We start from the raw sequence: 11,653 nt of genomic DNA, 5'->3' as shown, positions 1-11,653 counted from the left end.
AATCTGCATTATATAAGGAAGCTTTCATATAAATCTCAGCTTTTCTGGCTAAATGGTTCTTAAGAGGAAGATTTTTAAAGATTTTCCCTATATATTTGTATGTAAAACTTTGATCCCCTCTTGTGGCCCCATCTGACACCCGGGGGCCATGATTTGAACAAACTTGAATCTGGACTATATCAGGAAGCCCCCTGCACCCCCATCAGTGCAAAGCTTCCAGGCAACCCCAGCCTTCTACTGCCCCCCCCCCCCCCCCCCCGTTATGAAATTCCTGGATCCGCCACTGTCCTATACGCCCATCTTCATAAATATGCACCAGCTACGTCAAAAGATGAAAACGTAAACTATGATTTTAAAAATCCACATCGTGTACACAGCGACAAGGAATAGGCCTGCATCAAATTCTTTTAAAATGAATACGAATGGACGTTTTCTTATCTGATTCTAGCGAAATTGCATTTATCTGAATCAAATAATTTGACTCTACAATTCTACTTGCTTTACTTACCTTCTCTTTCATTGATTTATATAGTACGTTATTAATAACGGTCTATCAATATCTATTTGAAGAAATTTGACAGAAAATGATAATCTAAGACTTGATAATCTATTAATAGGATGTAAGGAAAACGATATCGACATTAAGGAACCATTACCTGCACAATGAAATTAAATGATCACGTTTACAAACGTTTTGCTGTGAATGTCATAATCCCCCCCCCCCCCTAAACATCAGCTTTATAATTTATCGCGCTTTTGTAATTGTGACGTAATGCCGTCAACACGGTTCATATCTGAAAGCCTGTGGCAGCGATGATATTGGAGTTGTAGTGTAACGGAATATACTAAGCTGACCGGAGCTTGCAAGTATCCACCTTTCATATCATTTAGACTCAAAGTTCGTTAAAATTGAATAACTTAAACTTTTGTTCCGCGGCAAAAAAAAAAAAAAAAAAAAAAAAAAAAAGGGGGGGGTTGGGGGTCCGGACCCCCTTTGGATCCGCCATATAACAACAAACACATCATTATGAAACAAGATGTACTGTGAGCAATGCTCACTAAGAATACCCCCCCCCCTTACCCCAATCTCCCAAAAGATGTTGTTAATATGTATAAATTACCTCTTTCCTGAGTGTAAAAATATGGTATACCTTTGTAGAAGAAAATGGATGATATAGTCCGAACACAAATTCATGGCATAAACCTATGATTTTGACCTTGAGATCATAAAGAGGTCATGAATGTACACGACACATATTCTCATGGTTTTACACCCATGTCTTATGATATGATTATGTCAAAACACTATAAACAATTTTGCCCTTGAGATCAAAGTTCAAGGTCATATAGAGGTCATAAAGGTACTCGACACATCGTCTCATGGTGATACACTCATGTGTCAAATATGATATGCATATGTCAAAGAACAAAGAAGTCATGGCCCTGACACGAATCCATTGTAAAAACCTTTAATTTTGACCTTGTGGTCAAGGTCATATGGAGGTCATGAAGGTACATGACACATCGTTTCATAGTGATCTACCCGTGTGCCAAATATGGTATGCCTAAGTCAAAGAACAAAGAAAAGAAGTCATGGCCCGGACACGAATCTGCACAGACAGACAGACGAACAGACGGACAGTGATTCCTATATACCCCCAGAACGTATAAATCACTGGAAGGAAGTTCTTTTTCATAATCCTTGTTGTAATTCACTATAGTGCCGGTGTTGTAGCATAGAATCCCCCCCCCCCCCCCGCATAGACTTTCCCTCCGTAAAAACGAGCCCGGGATAGATATTCCCCCGGAAAGATGGGCCTGCCTGGTATAGAATTTTCCCCGAGGAAGAATTAACCCGGGCCCAATTTTCCCCCTAGGAAAAACCGTCCCAGTATAGAATTTCCTCTTACATGACATTACCCCATTCTTACATTTTAGCTATGTATCCGTTCGCAGTTCTATTACTAGAATTCTCTTGCTTATCTAGACCCAGGAATTCTTCTTCTTATTTTTTTAGTTTTGAGCAGGATTTTGTGTATTTTAAAAAGATAGGAAATTATTCAAAACGTGTAATGGTATATCAAAATTTATTCAGACATTTCAAGTCTTTATCGTTATTTACTAGTATCTAACATTTGAAATAGTGAAGTTGGGGAGAAGCATGCCAAGAAATCCCGCCCGGTCTTGAATTCGTTGGCTTCAATAGGACCATATTACATGTTGATTAATAATAGCCGTCGCTTATCTCTTAATTGCGGTCACTGATTTATAACGGTTTTTCTATACTGGAGATTTTGCTAAGAATTTCTTGGCATGTTAATGTTTTTAAAATTTTAAATTTAAATAAACGAGAACAAATTACTTTTATTTGTGCAGTTCATATATTTTACTTTTCAGATATTTTAATTGTATATCTATTAGTCGACCTTTTAAGAAAAATCCTAATGATATTGACCATGACCTTGTATTTGTAATATGCATTTCAAAGTTTTCAGCGAGTAAACCCAGATTCAACATCTCAAAAAATATTCCTTTGTTTTATGAATATTGTAATATTGATGAGCGCATATCTATTTCATTAAACTATAACAAACGAAATCTGGAGGGGGAAATTCTATAACAGGGCGGTTTTCCCGCCCAGGGGGAAACTACCGGTAAACTGACTTTGTACATAAGGGGAAAGTATATGCTGGGGCGCCTAGACCCCACACTTTCAAAACTTTCTGGATCCGCCCCTGCACTAATTGAACAAATCCTAAAACATTAAGGAAATAAAACTCGAACACATAATATAGGATAAGCTCGCATGCGCGAGTACAACAGTTTATTCATACACGTGTACATAGACATCTGGAGGTTCATTATTCCACTCAACTCATTCTACAACAGAAACAAGTATATCAAAACACAAATATGTATTTAGTACCAAAACGGAGGTCTACTGCATGAAATCCCCCCCCCCCCCCCTCCAATGGATATTGCTAATCGTAAATGTTAGTAAAACTACCCAACATAAACTAGGTCAAAGCAAACTTTAAAACTATATATTTACTCAAGCGATAACACGTAGATAGTGTGTACAGGCTGACACGCCGCACAGGTATTTAATTCTCAGGACTAGACGGAAGGTCGAAAGAACAGGGCGGCCATGTTGGATTTTAAGGTGAGACTAAATTATTATTATAGTAATGACTGCTGTGTTTTATATCATACTATAATTATATTTCGTTAATTGTTTTAATCTGTCAACATCTTGAAATGAAATTCCGGTTTTATTTAATCAACAGTAAAGTTCTCGTGTGATCCCGCCATCAGAAATGCATCCCCGGCGCAGTGCTCAGGAAGTCCTACTGTGTGACCTCTGTGAAACTGTCCCCCTACAGAGTCACTGTGAACTTTGTAATATAAATCTCTGTGGTAACTGTGCAGTAAAGCATCTCTCAGACTCGTCTAAAAGACACAATGTCGTGCCGTTTTTACAGAGAAAGTCTACTCCTAACTACCCAAAATGTCCAGACCACGCCGATAAACACTGTGAAATTTACTGTGAAAAATGTGGCGTTCCTGTCTGTTCTACCTGCGCCTTATTTGGAAAACACAAAGGTCACGATGTATCAGATATTCTGGAAAAATTCAGCGCTAAAACAGAAAGTTTACAAAAAGATCTAGAAGAACTCGAGACAAGAATTTACCCGCGATATAAAGAAATGGCGTCTAATGTCGAAACCGAGAAAGCCGAATTAGAAACGAAATACGAGAAACTGACGACAGATGCCGATGAACAAGGAGAAATCTTACACCGGGAGATTACCGCCATTGTCAACCGACAGAAATCCGCCATTGCGGAGATGAAAACTAAACATCTGGACGCACTAAATAAAAATACAGAAGAAATCACACAGAAAATGGCGGAACTCAAACAGATCATGTCCGACTTGAAATCAATCCTAAAATCAAACGACGTCTCCTTAACCTCTACTTACAAATCTAGGAATTCCGAACTTAGAACATTACCGCCTACAGTCCGAGTCACATTACCGAGTTTCTCTCCTCAGAAAATAAACAAAGATCAGCTCAATGAAATGTTTGGTTCTCTGTCGCCATTATCCATTAACACAGAACATGGCGACACAATGAAGTCAGCAGAAGCTGTATCGTCTCCTCCAGTCAAACCACTGCTTGATGAGCCGCGCGTCACCGCCACCATAAACACTGGGTATAACAGTCTATACAGTGTTAGCTGTCTGAGTGAAGATCAAGTCTGGACACGCGGGAAGAACAAAACCATGAATCTGCTCAACCTCCAGAGTGAACTACTGACATCAATACAAACCAAGTCAGGGAACGCACCAACAGACATAGCAGTGACACGGGACGGAGATCTTGTTTATACTGACTATGATAACACCGTGAACTTAATTAAGAATAAACAGATACAGACCGTGATCACACTACAGGGGTGGAGACCTCGCTCTGTCTGCTGTACCGCGGATAACGATCTCCTGGTTACCATGGACAGTGATGATAGAAAACAATCCAAAGTCGTGCGTTACTCCGGCTCCACAGAGAAACAAAGCATTCAGTTTGATGATCAGGGTCGTCCTCTCTACTCATCTGGTCTCTTCTATAAATACCTCAGTGAGAACAGGAACCTGGATATCTGTGTGGCTGACTATAGAGCAGTAGTGGTGGTCAATCAGTCAGGAAAACTCCGATTTAGATACACTGGTCATCCCTCTAATACCAAGCAATCATTTAAACCATACGGCATCACTACAGACAGCCAGAGTCACATCCTGACAGCAGACTGGTACAATAACCGTATCCACATCCTAGATCAGGACGGACAGTTCCTCCGTTACATTCACTGTGATTTAGAGTCTCCATTAGGTTTATGTGTGGACATCAGAGACAACCTCTTTGTGGCTGAGTGTCTCACTGCTAAAGTGAAGAAAATCCAATATCTATAATCACAGTGTTAATTACACAGCTCTACAGTGTTAATTACATACAGTGTTAATTACATCTACCAACACAGTGTTAATTACATGTCTAATCACAGAGTAACTTACAGCACTGTGTTAATTCCTTCTACTTGTTAATTACATCAGCTTGTTAATTACAGCTCTGTGTACATTACAGCCCTGTGTTAATTACAGCCCTGTGTTAATTACAGCCCCGTGTTAATTACAGCCCTGTGTACATTACAGTCCTCTGTTTGTGATGTGTAACATGTACTTGTGTTTGTGAGTTTAACATTATTTTGTTTGTGAATTAATTCAATATGTGTTTGATTTTACAATGTATATATTAGATAAACATGATACAGAGTTCAGTCTTACATTATTACTGAGTACTTACTTAGATTTGTAGTACTGTAACAGAGAGTGACCCCAAATGTCCGGTCTTCATCACAGATCTTCAGATTCAAGGTCACAGTCTTCTGTTTACCATCAATAACATCACACCACTTATCTAAATCTCCACCGTCCTACAAAATAAGCAAAGTGTAATCATATCAAACTGAATTGTCAAGGATAGTCTGTGATATATTTACATGTTTATATACATGTCAATGTAATGGGAAGGAAAAGAAGATATGGCTGAACTGGTGTCACAATGGGGATCGAATCCAAGGCCCTTCGTTCCCACAATATGATAGGACCAGGGATTGGACCTCAGACCCCTGTATTAGTCAGGTGCTCTAACCACTGAGCTATCCAGATTGATATCAGTGGTTTTTACTCGACTAGGAATCGAACCCTAGACCCCTGTATTACATATGTAATAGTCAGGTGCTCTGAACACTGAACTATCCAGACTGATATCAATGGTTTGACTGGACCGGGAATCAAACCCGAGACCCCTGTATTACATATGTAATAGGCAGGTGCTCTGAACACTGAACTATCCAGGCCAATATACACAATACAAAGTGAACTTTTCCAATTGAAATTTATCTGTTGTTATTGACTTTTTACATTATCATCTTCTCCACAACCACTTGGCCAATTCCAATCAAAACTGCTACCATTCATCCTTAGGTAAAGGGAATTCATGTTTGTTCAAATGATTGATAGAATCTTGTTTAAAATTTAAATTTAGACCTATATTCGGCACTTAAAGGGACTGGTTCACGATTTTTGATAAAAATATTTTTCATTTTTGATGTTAAACATTAGAAATATAGCTCATTTAATGTTGACAGCCAAAATTTTGACCTTCTGAATGCAAGAATAAAAGTAATATTTTAGCCTTAAATATGTGTTATGTAAACAAAGACTCGAGTCTTTTTATGTAAACAAACAAACAAGTGAAATATTGATTTTGTAATATAATGCATCTTAATTCTGCATAGTCACACATTTTAACTTTTAGATGACACATTTCACCCCAAAAATGCTTGAAATGTGAAAGATATAATAATACTTAGATAGATATCCATTTCTTTTGAAAATTTCGTAAACAATAGCATACCGCAAATCTTTGTTTACAAAACAAATAATAAACTCTCTAAAATGAGCTTCTGTGATGATGTATCACCTTAATTTTCATGTGAAATCTTTCAAACACATTAGACAGTAGATTTTGATCATTAAAAGTGAAAAACAAAATTTTGGGTAAAATCGTGAATCAGTCCCTTTAAGGCCATTGAGCAGTGAGCGTTCTTTAGCATGCCACACCTACAATGTACTGTGACATGGTACATCCATTTTTAAGGTAATCTCCGAGGACCCGTGACATTCACACCTGATGTCGAGCGTTTGACGATGGAACTGTCACTACCTGTTCTAACGACTAAAATCTGTTGTGGCCAGGATTCGAACACCGCCCTTCAGCATGCGGGGCGTGCGATTTAATCTCTAGACCACAGTGGCAGTACCGTTTGTTCAAATGAAGAGTCAAAGGGAAAATAATCAAGAAAAGGCAAAAATTGGTGGGTCATTTAACAAGAGGCCCATGAGCCACATCGCTCACCTGGTCACCTTGGCCCATATCTGAAGACTTTCCATATATATTTGCATGTAAAACCTTAGTCTCTATTATGGCCCAAACTACCCTTTGCAAACTTGAATCTACACTATGTCAGAAAGCTTTCATGTAAATGTCAACTTCTTTGGTTCAATGGTTCTTGAGAAGAAGATTTTAAAAGCTTTTTCCTATATTTGTATGTAAAACTTTGACCCCCCTCCCCCACTTGTGGCCCCATCCTACCCCCTGGGGGCCATGATTTGAACAAACTTGAATCTGCACTATGTCAGAAAGTTTTCATGTAAAAATCAGCTTATCTGGCTCAGTGGTTCTTGAGAAGAAGATTTTTCCTATATATTTGTATGTAAAACTTTGATCCCCTATTGTGGCCCCATCCAACCCCCCGGAGCCCATGATTTAAACAAACTTGAATCTGCATTATGTCAGGAAGCTTTCATGTAAACATCAGCTTTTCTGGCTTAGTGGTTCTTGAGAAGAAGATTTTTAAAGTTTTTCCCTATATATTTGTGTGTAAAACTTTGATCCCCCCTTGGGGCCTCATCTTATCCCTAGGGGTCATGATTTGAACAAACTTGAATCTGCACTATGTCAGAAAGTTTTCATGTAAAAATCAGCTTTTCTGGCTCAGTGATTCTTGAGAAGAAGATTTTTCCTATATATTTGTATGTAAAACTTTGATCCCCTATTGTGGCCCCATCCAACCCCCTGGAGCCCATGATTTGAACAAACTTGAATCTGCATTATGTCAGGAAGCTTTCATGTAAACCTCAGCTTTTCTGGCTTAGTGGTTCTTGAGAAGAAGATTTTTAAAGTTTTCCCTATATATTTGTGCGTAAAACTTTGATCCCCCCTTGGGGCCCCATCTTATCCCTAGGGGCCATGATTTGAACAAACTTGAATCTGCACTATGTCAGTAAGTTTTCATGTAAAAATCAGCTTTTCTGGCTCAGTGGTTCTTGAGAAGAAGATTTTTAAAGATTGTTCCTATATATTTGTATGTAAAACTTTGATCCCCCTTGTGGCCCCATCCTACCACCGGGGGCCATGATTTGAACACACTTGAATCTGCAATATGTCAGGAAGCTTTCAGGTAAATTTCAGCTCTTCTGGCCCAGTGGTTCTTAAGAAGAAGATTTTTAAATGACCCCACCCTATTTTTGCGATTTTGTGATTATCTCCCCTTTGAAAGGGATATGGCCCTTCATTTGAACAAACTTGAAAGCCCTTCACCCAAGGATGCTTTTGGCCATGTTTGGTTGAAATTGGCCCAGTGGTTTTGGAGAAGAAGTTGAAAATGTAAATGTTTAACAGACAGATGGACAGACAGACGGACAGACTACAGACAAAAAGCGATCAGAAAAGCTCACTTGAGCTTTCAGCTCAGGTGAGCTAAATATCTCTCAAAAACCACTGGGCAAGAAAAAATGACATTGAGGTAAAAGTTTTCTGATATAGTATAGATACAAGTTTGTTAAAACCATGGCCTCCTTGGGTTTGTGTAGGGCCTCATCAGGGGTCAAAGTTTTACATGGAGATATAAAGGAAATTTCTTCTTCAAAAGAACGAGAAGGTCATAATTAATCATATCACAAATGTGGTCCTCGGGGAGGGGGGGGGGGGGTGAACCACAATAATGGACACAAGTTTTTAAGGAAATGTTTTTGAAATTCTTTTTAATCTCAAAAACAGCAGGGTCATCATTAATCATGTTAATATGCAAACACGTTTAGATAGCGCAGGTAATTCACTTCAACAAATCATTTTCAAGTGTAGCAGGTGTGTGGATTCAAGTGTTTTATACCCCTGCGACTATAGCTGGGGAGGGGGGGGGGCATATTGTCCTGTCCTGTATATCTGCCCCCTACTTTAACATTGCTACTAACTTTTGAATTGTGAGTCATATGGCTCTCATATTTCATATATCGACTTTCTATGTAAAAAGACCTTCCTGATATTACCAGAGATTTCAACCTTGTGACCTAAACCTTACCGTCTGATTTGTTTTAAAGAAACCCAACCTTAGACAGTATCTCCTGAACTATTTAAAGTACGGCCTTTAGATTCCTTCTGACAGAACCTTTCATTTTACACTATTGTCTTTGAAATCTTGACCTTGAAGTTTGACTTATATTTCAAAACTTCAGGGGAAACTTGAACCTTGCTGCTCATCACTATTGAATTGTAAGAGATAGGTCAAATTTGCGAAATATTCTCCAACACAGGTCGTAGAAGTTTGGCATCCATTACGGATTTTTACTGTGACCAACATTCTCAGTGAAACTACCAACGATAGGTTAAACATAAACTACTAGCTTCCAAGAACCAATGAAATTGCGTGTTACGTCCAATGATGAAAGATAGTATGAAAGGATCTAAAATAGATTCACCGGATAAAAATAGTCATGTATATCTATTTTTAAAAAGTGGAATACAAATTTATTAACGGATCGCACAAATGAAAAGAGTGGAATTTCGCTAAAAAGCGGAAGAAAATCAGGTGAGTGATATTAGCTGTGTGGTGCTTGAGAAGAAGTCAAAAATGTTAAAAGTTATGAAGAGACTAAAAGACTGATGCTGGACAAAATATGATCAGAATAGCTCACTTTAGCTTTCAGCTCATATGAGCTAAAAAGGGTTAACACTATTTGTCCCAGCCATTGTCTGAATGAGTTATAAAACAATTTACATAATTTCATTAACAAACCTGACAATTTTTACAGCAATAGAGCTATCCAAGTCCTACAAAATGTTAGAGTCTCAGGGAAATTATCCTCATCAATCAGCCGGACATCTCAAGTAACTGCTACCCTGTAAAATTGATTTCAACATTAAGCATTAGGTAACCAAAATTATTTCTTCCCACCATTATATTATACTATTAGAACAAGAACGTCTACAAAAAAACCATGTAACCCTGTCATCCCCTCTTGTCTCAACGTAAAGTTCAGAAAATAGTTCTCATCCCTGTCAACTCACTACATAAAGTTCTGAAAACAGTTCTCCAACCCATCACGTCTCGACGTCAAGTTTAGAAAATAGTTCTCCATCCCTCACCTCCCAACATGAATTTCAGAAAATAGTTTTCCACCCCCTCACCTCCCAACGTAAAGTTCAAAAAATAGTTCTCCACCCCCTCATCCCCCCGACGTAAAGTTCAGGAAATAGTTCTCCACCCCACCCCCTCACCTCCCAACGTAAATTTCAGAATTCAGTTCTCACCCCCTCACCACCCAACGTAAATTTCAGAAATCAGTTCTCACCCCCACACCACCCAACGTAAAGTTCAGAAATCAGTTCTCACCCCCTCACCACCCAACGTAAAGTTCAGAAATCAGTTCTCGCCCCCTCACCATCCAACATAAATTTCAGAAATCAGTTCTCACCCCCTCACCATCCAACGTAAATTTCAGAAATCAGTTCTCACCCCCTCACCATCCAACGTAAATTTCAGAAATCAGTTCTCACCCCCTCACCACCCAACGTAAAGTTCAGAAAATACTTCTCCTATCCTAAGGATATAAGGATTTCCCCATATGTTGACATGTAAAACTTTGATCCCTATTGTGGCCCCATCCTACCTCCAGGGTCCATGAATCTTATAAACTTTAATCTGCACTATGTCAGGAAGCTTTCAGGTAAATGTAAATTTCTTTGGCCCAATGGTTATTGAGAAGATTTTTAAAGATTTTCCCTTTATATTTGTATACAAAACTTTGATCTCTTATTGTGTCTCCACCTTTCTCCAGTCGTCTCCATATGAACTCGTGAAATATCCTCGAGAGGGACGTTAAACAATATACAATCAATCAATCCACCCTTCTCCTGGGGGCATGATTTTAAAAAACTTGAATTTGCACTATGTCAGGAAGCTTTCTGGTAAATTCAAACTTTTTTGGCTCAGTGATTTTTCAGAAGATGATTTTTAAAAGATTTTCCCTATACATGTATATATTTATCTATAAAACTGTGATCCCCTAATATGGCCCTATCCTACACTCGGACGCCATAATTTTAACAAACTTGAATCTGCACTATGTCAGGAGGCTTTCATGTAAATTAGTATTTTTTCTGGCATAGTGGTTCTTGAGAAGATTTTCAAAGATTTTACCTGTACATTTGAATGTAAAAGTTTGATCTCCTATTGTGGCCCTAATGAATCCCCGGGGATCCTGGTTTTAACAAACTTAAATTTGTTCTATGTCAAGAAACTTTAATGTAAATCTAAGTTCTTCTGGTCCAGTGGTTCCTGCCAAGAGCAATTTTAAACAACACCACCCTATTTCTGCATTTTTGTGATTATCTTTCATTTGAACAATCTTGAATCCCCTTTACCCCTGCAAGGATGTTTTGTGCCATAATTGGATGAAATTGGCCAATTGTTTCTGGAGAAGATTTTCAAAAGTCGTCAATGTATTTTCACTATTTCACTATTAAACCCCACTTGGAAAGGGGCACGACCCTTCATTTGAACAAACATGAATCCCCTTGTGTCAGGTTTGGTTGAAATTGGCCCAGTGGTTCTGGAGAAGAAGATTCTTTAAATATGTTAATGTAGTTTCACTATTTTGCTATTATCTCCCCTTGGAGAAGAATGTGGTCCTTCATTTGAACAAACTTGAATTCCATTTACCCAAGGATGCTTTGTGTCAAGCTTGGTTGA

General features: G+C 38.4%; 1 protein-coding gene and 1 long non-coding RNA gene across 2 annotated transcripts; one reads left to right on the top strand and one right to left on the bottom strand.

Moving 5' to 3' along the window:
* Positions 1–2,792: 2,792 nt before the first annotated feature.
* Positions 2,793–4,572, bottom strand: LOC130047718 (uncharacterized). Its single transcript, XR_008796541.1, has 2 exons — positions 4,442–4,572; positions 2,793–2,880 (listed from the first exon to the last, which is right to left on the bottom strand). It is a non-coding gene; the product is annotated as an uncharacterized LOC130047718 (long non-coding RNA).
* On the top strand, positions 3,095–5,331 carry LOC130047716 (E3 ubiquitin-protein ligase Midline-1-like). Its single transcript, XM_056143095.1, has 2 exons — positions 3,095–3,163; positions 3,288–5,331. Exon 2 carries the CDS (start codon positions 3,318–3,320, stop codon positions 4,968–4,970), a length of 1,653 nt encoding a protein of 550 aa, XP_055999070.1. The 5' UTR covers positions 3,095–3,163; positions 3,288–3,317; the 3' UTR covers positions 4,971–5,331.
* Positions 5,332–11,653: the final 6,322 nt, after the last annotated feature.

The sequence above is a fragment of the Ostrea edulis genome, chromosome 7, assembly GCF_947568905.1.
Source record: "Ostrea edulis chromosome 7, xbOstEdul1.1, whole genome shotgun sequence".
In the NCBI taxonomy this organism is placed as follows: domain Eukaryota; kingdom Metazoa; phylum Mollusca; class Bivalvia; order Ostreida; family Ostreidae; genus Ostrea; species Ostrea edulis.
This window is presented reverse-complemented; position numbering and strand designations above follow the sequence as displayed.

Coding starts and splice junctions, on each gene's coding strand:
- LOC130047716 (XM_056143095.1), top strand. CDS start 3,318: ATGCATCCCCGGCGCAGTGCTCAGGAAGTCCTACTGTGTGACCTCTGT.